At 38.3% G+C, this 17,652-nt stretch overlaps 1 protein-coding gene across 5 annotated transcripts in view; it reads right to left on the bottom strand.

The window, feature by feature from the left end:
• The window catches only part of SLC24A2 (solute carrier family 24 member 2), a 113,838-nt gene that overhangs the window by 21,601 nt on the left and 74,585 nt on the right, over window positions 1–17,652 (bottom strand). For 3 of the 5 annotated variants that reach the window (XM_062632121.1, XM_062632123.1, XM_062632122.1), the window contains 3 exons: window positions 12,154–12,204; window positions 4,229–4,324; window positions 2,768–2,856 (listed from right to left, as the gene is read on the bottom strand). In XM_062632121.1, coding sequence (XP_062488105.1) covers window positions 2,768–2,856; window positions 4,229–4,324; window positions 12,154–12,204 — 236 coding nt within the window. The remainder of the gene's footprint in view (window positions 1–2,767; window positions 2,857–4,228; window positions 4,325–12,153; window positions 12,205–17,652) is intronic. The other 2 variants (XM_062632124.1, XM_062632125.1) reach the window with 1 other exon arrangement.

Raw genomic sequence — 17,652 nt, forward strand, 5'->3', positions numbered from 1 at the left:
GAAGACTTGGGAGGGCAATGACCAATTTACTTTCCTCAAAATCTAATCTTAGTCAAAGAAAAAGGACATGTGAATGCTGTATGATTCTGTCATTGCCTACACTTCTGTAAGTCAGGATTAATCCTATTTGTGTCCAGGAGGCCAGTACACAAAGCAGAAGTAAACCGAATAGCCAAGTGTTAGCCTCAGAGTGATGCCGCAGCCTGGTAAAGTGTATCAAGAAGCTGTGCACAAAAAGCTAGGTCATATATTGAGGAAGAGATCCCTGTACAGCACAGAGTAGGCAGAGAAACTTTCAGCAAAGTAGAGTCCTAAGTATCATAGAGGTCTATTTATCTGTTACATGAATGAATAGACTATTTTTATTGAAACTTTTCAAAACTTCCAATATATATTTTTAAATTTCAAAGGAGATTCCAGCATATCAATAAATGAAACAGCCTGAGATAGCAGCAGCTGTCAGGTTATCACTGAAAAAGTCAAAATTAGAAAGGCTACTGGGGAGGAACCCTGCATGGGACATCTCAAAATGTTATTAGGGAATTGATATTTTTTATTGTGAGCGCAGACACCTAAAATCCTTTCTTTCAGACTGATGGAGCTGAATGTGAAGACTCACTCCTCTGTCAGTTACAAACCTCCCTACTTGCTACATGTTGTCATTCGGATAAAGACAAATAATGTATACCACCTCTGATACAGCACAGCAGTTTTTCAATACTTGCTGAAATGAACACTAAAGTTCCAAACCCTTCTTCACTGAAAGCTTAAAATGTCTAGAGGGAGATGAGAGGAAGACATTGTTGAGTAGTGTACTCCTGCAATAATCTTTCCTTCTTACTGTGCAGTTGCTTGAAATTGAAACCATTGTCTTGAATGACAAGGCTCCTTGACCTTGCAGATTTCTGAACAAGCTTAGAAACTGCTTCATTGCAATGCAAAATGACAGCATATGGACATTGCTGTGATTGCTTTTCCTTCATTGTTTTCAATGAACAATCTCAGTGAAAAAGATCTTACAAAGCAAGACCAGTTGCTTTCTGAAGCTACCAAACTCTATTAATAGAGTCTATCAAAATTTTCATCCATCCCATGGACTGATTTACATACACCCTGCTAGGTTACATCAGGCTATGTCATCCCTTATTAACCTTTGATAACAGAAGTCTAAAAGCCACTCTGCTTTGGATATTTTAATTCTTTTGGGGGGTGGAGGGGGCGGAGGGGTTGTTTTGTTTTGTTGTTTTTTGTTGTTATTTTCCTCCTTAAGTTAAAAAATCGTCTAAGACCTATTTCACTGCAGTGGTAAGGTTGCACTCTCAGAACAGGATCCAAATGGATCTGAAAATTGATCTTTCCTTACCTTAAAGTGTTGAGTGTTGAAGTGCAGTGCTGAGAGTCTTTATTACATAGATTTTATTCATCTCATTTACATAAAAGTAACGCTTTCTTGGGCTGCCAAGGATTATTAAGTGGCACGTCACTCTGAACAACTTAGAGTAACAGAAAAGGTGATTCAATGTTCTTACTACACTCTCCTTCCCTTGTGAGGGAAGCATTAGCATTACTGATCATTCAGGATATAAAATTTACCCATATCTTTTACATCTCCTGATGATCTCTGACTTGGACTAATAATTTTCTTAAGTTATAAATAAGCAAGTATCAACTTGCTATAAACCTGGGATGATTCAAAACAAAACATGGCTATTGCCTTTTTTTGCAAGATTTTGCTGTATGTTAATACAACACAGCTCATCCCACTTTTAATAAGGCAAAGCTCACGTTATAGTATAGACCACTGCTCAGCCTTCTCTTGTAGTACATTCTTGTGTCACTATGGCCTCAAGAGAACTGTTCAAACAAAACCACTGAAGCTTCTGTGTCAAGGATTATTTTTAGAAGACTTTCTCTTTATTCAGCTTTTGCTGTCTCAGTCTGAAAGAGCAGTGCTCATGTTTAGCAAAATCAATTCACCAGTATTTTTCCACTTGTTTGCTCACCTGGGATGCATGTGGTATTAATAATTTTCTTTAAAAAATTAAAAACCCAAAAGGGCCTGGAAGGACCAAATTTTGCAGTCCACAAAATTGGGAGTTGCAATGTGTTTAAGAAAGAAGCTAGCTCAACTGTATAGCTGTTTCAGTAGACATTGTGCAAAACAGGCACATTATGAGTTAGTTACTATCTACCAAAGGTATATCCTAAAATAAATACATTTAAGTGCATAATTACTTCATTTGCAGGTTGTAACCATACACAAGAACACTAGTTCTATGACACTAGTCATACAAACACTAGTTTACTGTAGCTCATTCACCTTATTTTCTTACTTGTTTCAAGATGAAGGAAGACAGACTGGAGATGAAGTTTGTGTGTACAGCTCGTCATTTACATCTACTTTTAACAATCTCATGAAGCACAACACGACCCTTTCAAGAGAACAGGTTGTGTGCAATGGTGATGATAATCAAACAATTTCTGTTAGGTATATTTAGGGCTGTGAACATCTTATGTGATAAGAAAAAATAAGTTTCCTAAAACAATACATTTGAGAGTACCGTTTTGCCTTATGCTGAAGAAGAGAAGAGCTTTTATATATGGCAAACAGTACATTTGGCTCAGTTGTAAATGAAGATTAAATACATTGTAAACAGTTCATATTAACAGCTTCTTGCTATTAAAATGTATACGTTAGTGAAAAGCACAATCAAGCATGCAATGTATTTACCAATATTAAAATAAAAAGAATAAAAAAGACATTAACCTCTTCTTCAACATTAGGTGCGATTCCATTCTGCACTGGTCCTGAATCACTTGGTGGTGTCACTGCAACTTCCACTTTTGCACTTTTTTCTGTGTCATCATCCATAAATAAGAGTGGGAAAACAGAACACAATATTAAGTAACAAATCTATTAGTGAAACTGCTGTCATATATTGAGTATAAGTAAACCATCAAATACTGATGATGGACCAATATTTGCTTTTAAAAGAGACAAAAATTTTGTCTTCCATTTGACCAGTACACATTTTAATAAAATTCTTTTGAGTGGTCAGCTTGCATTTAAAGAAACGATCCTACTAGTGCTCATGTCCTAGAAAAATGTACATTCTTTGCAATATTCAATGCTCTTTTTTTATGCTAGACCCACTGAAACTAATCCTTCAGGTAAAAAGTGACATAGAGCATTCTCCCCAGACATTAAAGAAGGCAGCATGTTGCATTTACAGGCAAGGGGATATATCCAGTGAGATAGAAATTTTATAACACAGTAACTCCCAATTAGTAATTTCCAAGCTGTACTCATGTTCCTTCTTATGCAAAAATGTGGGAAAAGAGTAAATAGATAGTCTAATAACATCCAATAACAGAGGATGATCTTTAAAATAGAATCCTGTAGTCCTTGTTCTAAACTTTTACAGGAATTAAAGGGATAAAATTGGGCCTTTAGTTTCTGATGGCAATTTATTCAAATTTACTCTCTGACTATCACAGAATCAAATTTACTCTCTGACTATCACAGAATCTCTAAACAGGAATTATTTCTGTAAGTATGTCCCTCGGACAACATAAAGTTATTGGGAATAGCAATATGAAATGTCTAACCCAAGTTCAACATGCTTCATGGTGTGCTTTTGTGTACAGAAGTAAATGCAGCTGTCTGGTTGCGTTACTCCTGTCCTAAGATTCTTCTAAATTAAAAATTCAAGATCACAGCCACAGTGGAGTGCCAGACAGCTTGTAACTATTTCAGTGCATGTGTGCTGTCCCTTAACCCCACAGCCAACATTATGGCTGTCCCATCCAACTGCTTGATTTTGGAAGCAAATAGTATAAAGGTTGTTTCTTTTGTGACAAGGATGGTATCACATGAAACACATATTCTCCTAGAGCAGCTCAATAAATTATTTAAATTATCACATATAAGCTGTGAGTAACTTTTCTCTATTTCTGTAACTTCAATACATATCCATAATTAGCATTGCTTTTTTCCTATCCAGCCCTGCCAGGGGGCTTTAAAAGCCTTAACTGACTTTCTATTCTTACACTTAGCTCCCATCCCATCCAGAAGTTTTATACTCTTTTGCACAGGGAATCAGAAGATTTTACTAACATAGCATAAATGAAGTACAAGGAGAAAGTAATCCCTAAGGATTTTCAAGCAAAATAAAACAGTTAAAAAGGCCCTCAGAAACAGCTGATAAATCTGTACTGCTGCACTCACCATGATTAGCAGCTCCATTTTGCCTTTCACTGTCTTCCACCTGGCATTTCTTTTTGGCGATCTTATGCAGAATTGAGGCCCTTTCCTTGAACTTTCCTAAAAGAAAGCATTTTCATTATTTAAATGCAGCCATTTTGAGATGCAAAGTTCCTTTGCTACAACTTAGGCTCCATAAATCAGTGCCTATAATCCACTGCCATCCCTCCTCAAACAGCAAATGTTACTAAAACTACCTGATGTTTTCATGTATACTTTTCTCCTTTTCTTTTTTAAATGGATTTTTTTCTATTATGAGAATTCAGCAAGAAATTGAACAAGAAATTGAGAACAAATGCTATTATTTTTCTTTGAAAGCAGTCAGTAAAGTTCTACCTATAAAACTGCCAGCGTAGGATTTCAAGCTAAACAGAAGATGAGTTTGGCTGCATGCAAAGAGTTGTGGTCAATGGCTCAATGTCCAGCTGGAGACCAGTAACGAGTGGTGTCCCTCAGGGATCGGTGGTGGGACCGATCCTATTCAACATCTTTGTTGCTGACATGGACAGTGGGATTGAGTGCGCCCTCAGCAAGTTTGCCGATGACACCAAGCTGTGTGGTTCGGTTGATACGCTGGAGGGAAGGAATGCCATCCAGAGGGACCTTGACATACTTGTGAGGTGGGATGATGCCAACCTGATGAAGTTTAATCATGACAAGTGCAAGGTCCGAGCAATCCCAGGCACAGCTACAGGTTGGGCAGAGAGGAGATTCAGAGCAGCCCTGCAGAGAAGGACTTGGGGGTGTTGGTTGATGAGAAACTGAACATGAGCTGGCTTCAGTGTGTGCTCGCAGCCCAGAAAGCCAGTCTATCCTGGGCTGCATCAAAAGAAGTGTGACCAGCAGGTCGAAGGAGGTGATCCTGCCCCTCTACTCTGCTCTTGTGAGACCTTGCTTGGAATATTGTGTGCAGTTCTGGTGTCCTCAACATAAGAAAGACATGGAACTGTTGGAACAAGTCCAGAGGAGGGTCATGAGGATGATCAGGGGACTGGAGCACCTCCCGTATGAAGACAGGCTGAGAAAGTTGGGGCTGTTCAGCCTCCAGAAGAGAAGGCTGCATGGAGACCTCATAGCAGCCTTCCAGTATCTGAAGGGGACCTATAGGGATGCTGGGGAGGGACTATTCATTAGGGACTGTAGTGACAGGACAAGGGGTAATGGGTTAAAACTTAAACAGGGGAAGTTTAGCTTGGATATAAGGAAGAAGTTCTTTACTGTTAGGATGGTGAGGCACTGGAATAGGTTGCTCAAGGAAGTTGTGAATGCTCCATCCCTGGCAGTGTTCAAGGCCAAGATGGACAGAGCCTTGGGTAGCCTGGTTTAGTGTGAGGTGTCCCTGCCCATGGCAGCGGGGGGTTGGAACTAGATGATCTTAAGGTCCTTTCCAACCCTAAGTATCCTATGATTCTGTTCTATGATTCTATGAATACAGACAAATTAAGCTGTTACAAACAAACTAAAATAGTTTAAGGTCTCAATTAGTATCATAACACAGAATTTCAGATGAACGCTTATATAGCATGATGGTGATTGTGGTCAGCTGTGTCACTTTGGACTTAACTATGTGTCTGTGATTTCTACATATACTTCAGAGGGGGAAGAAGAAATCTCCAGAACATGGGATTTCAATACAGCTTCTCAAAGGTAAATTTTCTTTTCAATCTGACAGGTGCTTTTTGTCTCCTATGAGGTTAACCATGCAGCTCTTAGTCTAGACTGTTTCCGCAGCAACTCATTCCATCCCAAGCAGGCCTCAGGTCCTCTCACTGTTTATTGACCACTGAGTCCAAATGACACATTCAACCTAGGTCATGTCAAAGATGGCAAATTTTAAGTGAAATTAATTTAATCCTTCCTCTACAGTGGTTTATTTTTCTATGTAAGGACTCTTTGGACAGCTTATGACAGTTTGTGCAGTGTAGAAAGATGATATATCTGCCCTTCTTTATTGTTACCCTCACTCCTATTGCTCTGTAAGTCTTTTTTAAACATTCAAAAAAGTGTAACTGGTGAATATAGTACACTTCTAATTAAAAACGCTATTACCAGTACACTTCTAATTAAGACAACTAATTACTACACAGGGCAGTTTTAGTTCTCCATCTTCAGTTAAAAAAATCCATTGAAAACTGTTGGTGTTCTGCAGCAAAACCAGCACAGGCTTAAGAACAAAAGATATTTCAAAGGAATCACAAAATTGAGTAACAGTAGGAAGTGACAGTGAGAAGTCACAGTTAACTCAGTTAGTTGGATAACAGTGACTATTTCCAAGCTAAACCAAAAGACACACAAAAATAAATGATTAGTCAAGAAAGAAATCCCCTCTTCCCTCTCACAAATGGGAGCTTCAACCCCCTGCACCAACACTTTTGTATGTGAAGAAACATATGCACAGTCCACAGAGACTAGCAGCTATCATTTGCTGGGAAGTGGAATTTGTCAACAGAAAATCACCTGGAAAGTAATAAAAATGCCACAAAGATTTGATAAGCAGTACTGTCTTTTTAGCAGTCCCTATCTTTTCACTAACTCATCATGTTCCAAAAAAATAATTAGCCATTCACAATACATTGCAAAGATTACCTTTTTTGGTACATGTCACCTAGAGTAAAATTGCCTGCAGAAGATTATCTAACCTTAAACCACAATGACAAATAGCAAGCCACCTCTTTATTTCAGTGCACAGGGTCAGTGGCAGAGATTTTTGTTAGAAAGTGAAGAAGAAACAAAGAGTTGAAGAAGAAACAAAGAGTTAAAGAAAGGAAAATAGAGAAAGAAAGGGAATTGCTTGTGATACCAGATAGAAGAAAGAAAAAAACAGAGAAAAATATGCAAATCCTATTTCCAAATAGTTAAGCTGAAATGCCAAGAATCAAGTCTATTCCTAGCTTCTTTTGAAACACTATGGGCACTTGGGAAGTGCTTATCCAGAAATGTGTAGATGCTAAAAGATGCCAGCATAATTTTCATAGAACATGTACATCAGTTTGGCAAAGGATTGCTTTAGGTTTCAGACTCCAGCTCAGCTATGTATACTTGAGAATTTGGCTTGTGATGCCCCAAATACACAAATGTATTTTTGCAAGCAATGCAAATGATGTAACTGAGACATTTTCTGAATGCTGAACCATCCATGTTTCTACCATGTCTCCAGGATGCTGTAGGACCTTGTAACTTAAATTTCAACTAAAAAAGTTCACTAAAATGATGCAGAATTGTGTAAGGATATTCTAAATTTTTGTTTGAGGCTGACTGAAATGGTTTAAATTTTTTTTAATAGAAAAAGCTTGAGCCATTGTTGAATTGCAAAGAAACTGTCTCCACAGAGATGCACACTGTTTTAGATTAGCTTAATTGAAGTTGTTTTCATTTTTTTTCATATTTCCAAAAGCCTCCTCCCCATCCTTAGGAAGAATTTCTTACCTTGACTTTTAACATCGTAAGTTGTACTGCTGCATTCCAGAGACTGTTCCACATTTATAAGTCACTGTCATGGAAATTCACTTCAACATTTGAAATAGAACTGTGTTTTGGTTTATTTGTATTTCTCAGTACATACATGGTTCAGCTTACATTGTTTTACACCATGGCCTTCCATTTGATTCACTCAGTGTAGGTAATACACAGGGTCAGGAAATGATCAAAAGACATAATATTGACTATGAAAAGCATGGAACTGAGAAAAGCAGTAGTACTAGTCTGCATGAAGACAGTGAGATGCAAGAAACCAGCAGAGATATAACGCCTCCCTCCTTTTTCCTGATGTTTTTCTCCTCCAGAACAAACCAAAACTTGTTCAGCAAAGAGTTGTGGTCAATGGCTCAATGTCCAGCTGGAGACCAGTAACAAGTGGTGTCCCTCAGGGATCGGTGGTGGGACCGGTCTTGTTTAACATCTTCGTTGCTGACATGGACAGTGGGATTGAGTGCGCCCTCAGCAAGTTTGCCGATGACACCAAGCTGTGTGGTTCGGTTGATACCCTGGAGGGAAGGAATGCCATCCACAGGGACCTTGACATGCTTGTGAGGTGGGCTGATGCCAACCTCATGAAGTTTAACCATGACAAGTGCAAGGTCCTACACCTGGGTCAGAGCAATCCCAGGCACAGCTACAGGTTGGGCAGAGAAGAGATTCAGAGCAGCCCTGCAGAGAAGGACTTGGGGGTGTTGGGTGATGAGAAAATGAACATGAGCCGGCTTCAGTGTGCGCTCACAGCCCAGAAAGCCAACCGTATCCTGGGTTGCATCAAAAGGAGCGTGACCAGCAGGTCGAAGGAGGTGATCCTGCCCCTCTACTCTGCTCTTGTGAGACCTCACCTGGAGTATTGTGTGCAGTTCTGGTGTCCTCAACATAAAAAGGACATGGAACTGTTGGAACAAGTCCAGAGGAGGGCCACGAGGATGCTCAGGGGACTGGAGCACCTCCTGCATGAAGACAGGCTGAGGAAGTTGGGGCTGCTCACCCTGAGAAGAGAAGGCTGCGTGGAGACCTCATAGCAGCCTTCCAGTATCTGAAGGGGGCCTATAGGGATGCTGGGGAGGGAGTCTTCATTAGAGACTGTAGTAACAGGACAAGGGGTAACGGGTTAAAACTTAAACAGGGGAAGTTTAGATTGGATATAAGAAGGAAATTCTTTCCTGTTAGGGTGGTGAGGCACTGGAATGGGTTGCCCAGGGAGGTTGTGAATGCTCCATTCCTGGCAGTGCTCAAGACCAGGTTGGATGAGGCCTTGGGTGATGTGATTTAGCGTAAGGTGTCCGTGCCCACAGCAGGGGGGTTGGAACTAGATGATCTTAAGGTCCTTTCCAACCCTAACGATTCTATGATTCTATGATTCTATAAAGGTGAAGCACAGAGCCACAGGAAAAAGGACCAGCTCAGGATATTTCTGAATCATTCAAATTTACAGAAACTCCCAAAGTTCTCATCTTAGATCTTCTCTCAAGCCTTTTTTCTCATCTTTAGATGGGATTAATAAAATATTCCATAGGACACTTATGTTGCTGTTCTTATTTCTAGGAGAAAGTAGGAGCTTATGTTTCTTCTTTAACAGTCCTATGTGGTACTATGGGTTTGACTAGCTAAGAGTAATTTTCCCACCATCTGGTACCATAAGAGTTTAGGTGAATGAATATTTGTGATTCCATGGACTCAAAATAGGATAGGCTGATGCATAAAATTCTTAATTAATCTAGATTCACTGAACTCAGATGGATTTTGCAGTTCATTTTAATTTACAAAGAATGGGGTAGAAGGAACAGGAGATCAAGGCCAGGTGACCAGCAAAGAAGGTAGCTTAAAACCTAATTAGTTTTATTTGAATATATACAAGCAAATTAGTATTGTATAACATAGATATGCCTTGATCTGCATGAGTATCTCCAGCTGGCATCAGTTGGCAGAGATTCTCCTCCTGATCAAGGATATATTTAAAAACCAATCTTTTGACTACAATCTAAATTGTAGACTACAGATTCCCTGGGTCAGGAAAGCTTTTGATTTGATGGGAAAATAGTTTATCTTCAGAAATTCACTAATTAAAAAAAAAAAACATTACCTTTTGCCTAGTTTTCAGTATCAAGCACATATTACTACATCTATGCAGCTATCACCAAGTTTTCATGAGTTTGAACCTGTCAAATCTGTACCTTTGGAGCAATCTGAACTGTACCTACCATTCCTGCTTGTGGCCAGTTGTGGAACACAACTAGTGGGTCACAACTGATCAATTTCAGAAATCCACCTCATGTGCTTTCTCCTTCAATTTTAAAATCCCGCAGAAGCATCAAATGAAAATGTATGTAATTTTGTCACCTTAGAGGCTGTAGGTGGCGGTGATCTGATAGCACAAATTACTGTGAGGGTCTCTTCCCAGGGTAGGGTATATTTTCTCTCCCAGTTTGGCCTGATTAATCTGCAGTTTATTTAGTCACTTTCAGACCAAATAAGAGCAAATTCAACAATAGACATCAGCTTGTAAGATACAGAGCACAATGGCACTCTGGCTGTTAGGTTAAGCGTTGGGACCTAACTTTTACTTCTTGCCTCTGTTCTGAGGCTGCAACAAGAGTAGATGTGCCTGTACTTCTCCACTGGAGGACTACCTACCTTCACTCAGGGTTTGAGGACATGGAGGTAAGGATGTACTACATTAGAAAAAAATCCACATATTTGTAACTGGGTTTACATGTTCTTGTGACTAACTTTCCATACAAAATGTATAAAAAGGCCAGTCAAAAGAAGGAAGAGAAAGAGGAAAACAGATAATGCAAATAAGCATGATGCGTAGTGAATGTGATTATATTTCTGAAGATCCAAACAGCAAGTTCAAAACACAGCACACTTTTATTGAAATACTTCTCGGATGTATCCTACTTGTATGGGTATTTTCCCACAAACAGCTACATTTAACTGACAATGGAGTATTTACGAACATCAGAAGGCTACTAAGACAGTGACTATTTTTTAAATGACAGATTTAATACTTTAGCATAAAAATAAAAACCTTAACATACCAGACTCTGGTTACAGTGAGAACTGAACTTCACATCTTGTTTGTAATGAAGACTGAGATAAAACATACTGCAAAAGCTTTAGCTCTGGTAGCTGTGTCTAATTGGCCTGGGCTAATGACTTATTTCAGGTGCTTGAGGTGAGTATTTAAGCCACAGAGATACCACCATTTGCCCTCAGATGGTGGGTCTGGGCAAAGGAGGATGGTGAGGCTGGACTGCCCGATAAGCTCATGCCTGCTACAGAAGTAATGAGTATCTGCCAATATCAGGCACAAAGGTGCAAAGAACCATCTCCTACAGCCATCCCCAGAATATTACAGTTATATTTGAGCATCAACACCAGATACAGACAATGGGAGATAGTTTTTGTTATGCCCTGGAGAAATGAGCAGAAGTAAGTCATATAATAAAGGTTTTCTTAAAACCTTTTCAACTTCAAGAATAATCTAAACTAGTAAATAACTGTGGTTTTAAAAACAGTGAATTAAGTTATTTGCCTTATATCCCCAGCATTAAAAATAAGTGGGAAGAGCAGCTAACTTTTCCACAGGCCTCAGGCTTACCTCTATCCTCTGACCCTAAACTGAACACCTGTGAAACCATCTGTCTGGCATTATAATCAGAGAGCTGGACAAGAGGCTTTGATCCTACAAATAATCAGGTCTTGATCCAGAAAAACTTCCAAATCATAGAAATGCTGACTGCACTAGGACTGAAAGCATGTGTTGGAAATCCTGTACAGAATTAACTGCTTTCCTAATTAGTGTAATAAACTGCAGTGCTTTTGAGTCAGCAGAAAAAATTCCTGAGATTTCACTGAGCCTTGATTCAGGCTCTTAATTACTTCCTTCTTGATTGCTAGAATCAGGGTTTTAAACTGTATAATTTTTGCATGGCAATTAAGCATACAATTAATACCCCAGGAACAGTCATGTCTATTTTTTAAAGTTTGTTCATTACTTTTGAATAAAACATTAAACTGAAGTCCCTTAATATTTGTTCTTAAACTGAATGATTGAACTTTCGTAAGTTAATTCATCTTTCTGAATGCACTGGAAAACAGAGCATAAAATAAGCATCTACAATTGATTTTATATTATGCTGTGTAATTTGTAAGTTTGGCTTTGCATGTATGTTTCTTAATAAAAGCATTTAATTGTATTTCCTTATCTGAAATAGCAAAACTGAAATGCTGAAAACAAAAACCTGAAAAAAGAGCCATAATTGATTGCACCATCAATGAAGACATGCAAAAAGGAGTTTTTGAAAAATGGAGAAACTGAAAATAGGACTATGAAAAATGAAGAAAAGAAATAAACACATAGAAGGGGCTTAAAAAGCTCATACAAACAATTCTAAAATATTTCTTACCTTCTTCAGTCATTGTGTCATAATATTTTAGGTTTCCATATGATCCAAGCTCTACAACATCACAGTAAAAGACACAAAGATAAGGAACCAGCAGACATTCAAGAAATGTACATGTTTTTGCATGTGCTTCATAAACTCAAACAGTGATTATACAAAAAATTCTGCAGCACAGTGAAAGACAGATTACAGAAATGGCAGTGCCTTCCCCTCCTGAAATTTCACAAGTCACTGGCTTTAGATAAGTAACTTGCTAAGTTTTCAGAAGCACTGAAATCTAAAATTTAGCCTTCCAATTTTTTGCCTCATGTAGGAAATAAAATAAATATTGGCACTACCTAATCAGCATGAACTTTGGAAACTAAGTTCTTTAAACATTCCCCAGGTCAAGCACTCAAATAATTATGCATCCAAATCGAATAAAAAAACCTCAAAGCATATAACCTAAGGAACTGTTCATAATGCTTCCACAAACCAGTGCTGATGTTGACTTTCTTTAGAGGTTTTTTTTAATGCAACAACTTTTGTCACTTGTGAAATCAGAAAAAAAGTATTTATTGCATTGGGTGGCATGAGACCTGAATTAAAAATTAAATAGATCTGATGATACTGCATTACTCTGTTCTAGCAAGGCAGAGAAAAGAATGGAATGCAGAGATCTCCAGATCTTTAAGGCTACTATTATTTTTCTGTGTGATACAATCTTGATTGAAAATATTTTTTTCTTTAGATGTTGCTATATGTATAAACATATATATAAAATACAGTAATTAATATCGGTCTACAAAACAGGAAAAATTAAAATTCAGCTCAAGAAAGAATTTCTAAATGATTTGTATATGGAATTTGTGGATGATTTCACTCATTATTTTATGTAAAGCCTTACAAATGATCTTCTGAGCCTCTAACCTTTGAGAGGTGTAAACATTAAAAAACGGATACTAAACAGTTCCAGAAGTACAGTGTTTTCCTTGGATATAATTCTCTCTTCATGCTTATGAATCAGATAAAGCACTTAAATGTACAAATGCTGTCCAATTACTTTGTTTTTAGCCTATACACCTCATGATTATTCAATACTTTTCTACACAGGTTAATTTCAATAGAAGTCTGGCTCCTAGTTTTTAATGGTAAAATGCTGTGCTGATATGCAAATCTGACACTTTGAAAAGTCCTTTGTTTTTTAACCTATTTGCAGATACCTGAATCTGCCAAATGAACATTTCTTACATCATTTGCAGAGACACAGAACACTTTATGACATGTAACTAAAAAAATACAGGATATTAGCATTGCTACATTTTAAAAATAATTATGATTGGACTCTTATGATTTTTTCATAGACATACTTTATCAAAACCAGTTACAAATACTTATGTACTCTTGCTCATACAATGTAGTGTCTTACTTGCATGTAATTATACCAATAGAATATGACAGTACTCCAAGTCTCTCCTAAAGCAAATGAAGCTGTCATTTAAAGACATATTTTAATATATTGCTTTATAATGATGTAGAACACATATGCTCTTTTGTAAAAATGTTCCTAGGGTTGCAAAATAATCTTCGTAGCTGTTTTTACATAAGAGAAGCTATTGTCCTACCATCTTGACATTTTTCTTAAAGATTTGAATTGCTTACCTGGGAAGAGTTCCCAGTAACTTCTGTATGGTCTTCCCTGCATACAAGCATTTGGGACCACATGTGCTGTTTAATTAGGGCTCAGTATCTGGTAACTCTACAGCCAGCACCTTTGCTTCAACTTACTCTTACTGGTATTTGCCTTGATGTGTCTGGGGTCCACTTTCCTAGAACTGGGGTGATTCATCCGCTGGAGGATGAGGAAGGAGTAGAAAACATATGCCAAAAGGAGTGCAATAGTAATCAGGGAAATGGAAGTACATGCAGGAGACAACACTGCCAGGTAGGGGATGTATAAATCACAGAGTCAGAATGGGGATCCAGAAGGACAAAGTTGAGAAGAAGTTTCTACCATAGCAACAAATTTAAGAATTAACAGAATGATTATGAGCATGAGGCCTCTGATCTAGTAGATGAAGCAGAAGAGGTTTCAGAGGCATCCAACAACAATCATGAATTATGCTGTATCTCCATAGCAAATAAAAGCAGCAGCAGAAAGGCAGGGCACTTGATATAATGGCAATCCGATTTAGATCTGCTTCCCATCTGAAGTGAGAGATACAAGAAAAACAGGGAAGAAAAAAGGACACTCTGAACTTCTGCAGAGATGAAAGAGAAAAGAAATAAAGGGATGCATGAGAGTGTATGACGCTGATGATAATCATATTCTGAGCACTTCAGCAATTCAACATGCCAAGGATTAAACTAGGTTAATTCTTGCAGTTAGCAAAATTATTTCCAGGAAAACTCTAATCTTACTGGTGATTGCATCCCTCAAAGCCTTTATAGTCCTATACCCAGAGCAGAACATTTTATACAATCACCAGCCCACTGACTGCAATGCACAATGATGATGCCAGAAAACATCAGCTGCACATATTCATATGAATTATTTTGTGGATTTCAAGATCACTCGGGTCAGCGTTGCTCAGCAACATGGAAGGTCTGCTTTTATACAGTCTGACTCTAATATATTTTACTGGCTTCTGCTGTAAAATCTGATCTTTGGCATTTATTTTTTAAATAATAAGATTCTGTTCAATATGACTCTAAGTAAACTGAATTGAAGTACTTTTTGAAAAAAAATATAGCCTTGGAAAAAGTTCTCAGCTTTAAAAAAAAACAGATTCTAAATGGAACTGGAAATCTGAAATACTGTGATAAAGGGTACGTGAAAAAAAAAAACAACCCAAATCCAACACTACTAAAATTCGATAATTCCAGTTTCATGAACATGCTATGTGTTCCCAGACTGACAGCCAGTATCTGTATCCCTGCTGGTCACATGAAACAAAAAGTATGAAGGATGCAGCTTAACAGCTGATCCTCAACAGTGACAGTCATTGAATTTATTTTTTCTGTTCGGCATATTTTTACACAAGAAAAGAACAGAGGGTTCCTGATAATCCTGTCTGACACTCCTGAAGGATTACGTTTGCCTTATTACCTACTGTTCTCTCCTGTGTATGTAGGTACCACACCATGTCAAAGTAAACAAGAATAATGTTAGTTAAAAGTGCTACATTATTTTTAATTTCAAATCACATAACTACATTTGAAACATGGTTTTGCCAGCAGCAAGTCTTGTCTGACCAACCTAGTGGGCCTTCTTTGATGAAGTGACTACATCAGCGGACAAAGGAAGAGCTACAGCTGCCATCTGTCTGGACTTCTGTGATGCCTCTGTGTGTCTCCAACAACACCCTTCTCTCTAAATTGGAGACGTGAATTTGACAGATAGACTGTTTGGTTAGATGGTCACATTCAAGAGATTTTGTGGTCAGTGGGTCAATGTCTGGATGGAGATCAGTGACAAGTGATCACTGTCCTCCAGGGTCCATAATGGGACCAGTACTGTTTAATATCATCATAAATGACACAGACACTGAGATGGAGTGTGTCATCAGCAAGTCTGCAGATGACCTGAAGCTGAGTGGTACTGTTGACACACCCAAGAGATGAATGCTATCCAGAGGAACCTGGACAAGCTCAAGTGCGCCCATGGGAACCGCATGAGGTTCAACAAGGCCAAGTGCAAGGTCCTGCACCTGGGTCAGAGGTAACCTGTCAATATAGGCTGGGGGATGAAAGGATTGAGAGCAGTGCTGCAGAGAGGGACTTGTGGGTACCTGTGGATGAGAAACTGAACATGAGCCAGCAGTGTGTGCTCACAGCCCAGAAAGCCAACTGTACCTTGGGCTGCATCAAAAGAATTGTAACCAGCAGTGCAGGGAGGTGATTCTGCCCACCAGCTCTGCTCTGGCAAGACTCCACAAGGAGTACAGTGTCCAGCTCTGGAGTCCTCAGTACAGGAAAGACCTGCTGGAGAGGGTCCCTAGGAGGGCCACAGAAATGATCAGGGGAATAGAACACCTCTCATATAAGAAAAGGCTGAGAAAATTGGATTATTTAGCCTGGAGAAGAGAAGGCTCTGGGAATGCCTCATTTAAGTCTTTCAGTACTTAGAAGGAGAATAGAAAAAAGATGAGAACAAAATTTTTAGTGGAACCTAGTGTAATAGGACAAGGAGTAATTGTTTTAAAATAAAAGAGGCTAGATTTAGAGTAGATGTAAAGAAGAAATTTTTCACTGTGAGGGTGGTAAGACACTGGAATAGGTTGCCCAGAGGTGGTAGACGCCCCATCCCTGGAAATATTCAGGCTGGATGGGTCTTGGAGCGACCTGATCTAACTGAAGATGTCCCTGCTCATTGCAGGATGGGTTGGACTAGACAGCCTTTAAAGGTCTCTTCCAAACCAAATTATTCTGTGATTCTACCATTCTGTGAAACAATATACCCAATTACTCAGTGTATTTTCAACATTCACTCACTAAGTATTGTAGGTACAGTCTGTGATGAAACATTTCTGCTTTTTAAGCAGTTAAAAAAGTGCTGCCATAGGAGAGCATGCCAGTATTTCTGTTTTGGAAATAACCCTTGCTCAGAGTTTCTCGAAATAAGACAGCTGTTTTAGATAGTAACTTGCATTGCTAGACATATGTACCCCTTCATGAAGAATGCATACTCACATTCTCAAAACAAATGCATTATGGTTTTTTTTGATAAGCGTAACATTTTCGCTTTGCATAAAAACCATATTTGTATGACAATTCATGTCACAAAAAATTCTCCACGGTAATTAAACAGCTTCAAATTTGACAGATCTTTTATTCAAAACAAAATTGCTAAAAAGAAATTACTGAAGACAATCCTTGAACTTTCAGTGCGAATCCACCATTGTATTTACTTGACCTTCCTAGTGTTTGACTTCCACAATCATGAAGGTGTAAGGCATAATTCTGTATAAGCACCAGTGGGAGCTCAGCTTAAAAGGACTTATGAGGCATTCTGGAGCAAGCAGACGGAAAGTGTATATTTTTCCTGAGTTTTCATACCCATAAATTGAACCTAACAAAAGTTTAAATATGTAAGATATAAGGGAGAAGTGAAATGAGAGAGTAAAGCCTCAAAACTGATAATGAAATTGAGTATGAGTATGCAGCCAAGAACTGCAACTTAAAACCCAGCAAATAATTATCAGAAAGACTGTAGACAGGAAGCCTAACAAACTATTGGAAACAGAAGTGATTTTTTGTGTAAGAGGCTGCATACATAATTCTGAAAGTCAGCAAGTTCCTGATAATCAAGGACATTAATTTGGTAATCCACTCTTCCCCTTTGAATCTCTTTGACATGACCTCTGATTTGTACTTTCTATTGTCAACAGACTTAAAAGAATCTCCTTTTTCTTAATTGCATTTTTTTTTAAAAGAAGGCTGAGGAGTTACTCCAAAGAACATAGAGGAATTCATATTATAACATCAAGAAGGACTAGCTTGTCTTTCCCTAATCTTTACTGT

This window comes from Pezoporus occidentalis, unplaced genomic scaffold, assembly GCF_034315485.1.
Source record: "Pezoporus occidentalis ecotype Australia unplaced genomic scaffold, CSIRO_AGI_Poc_V1 ctg384, whole genome shotgun sequence".
Lineage (NCBI taxonomy): Eukaryota > Metazoa > Chordata > Aves > Psittaciformes > Psittacidae > Pezoporus > Pezoporus occidentalis.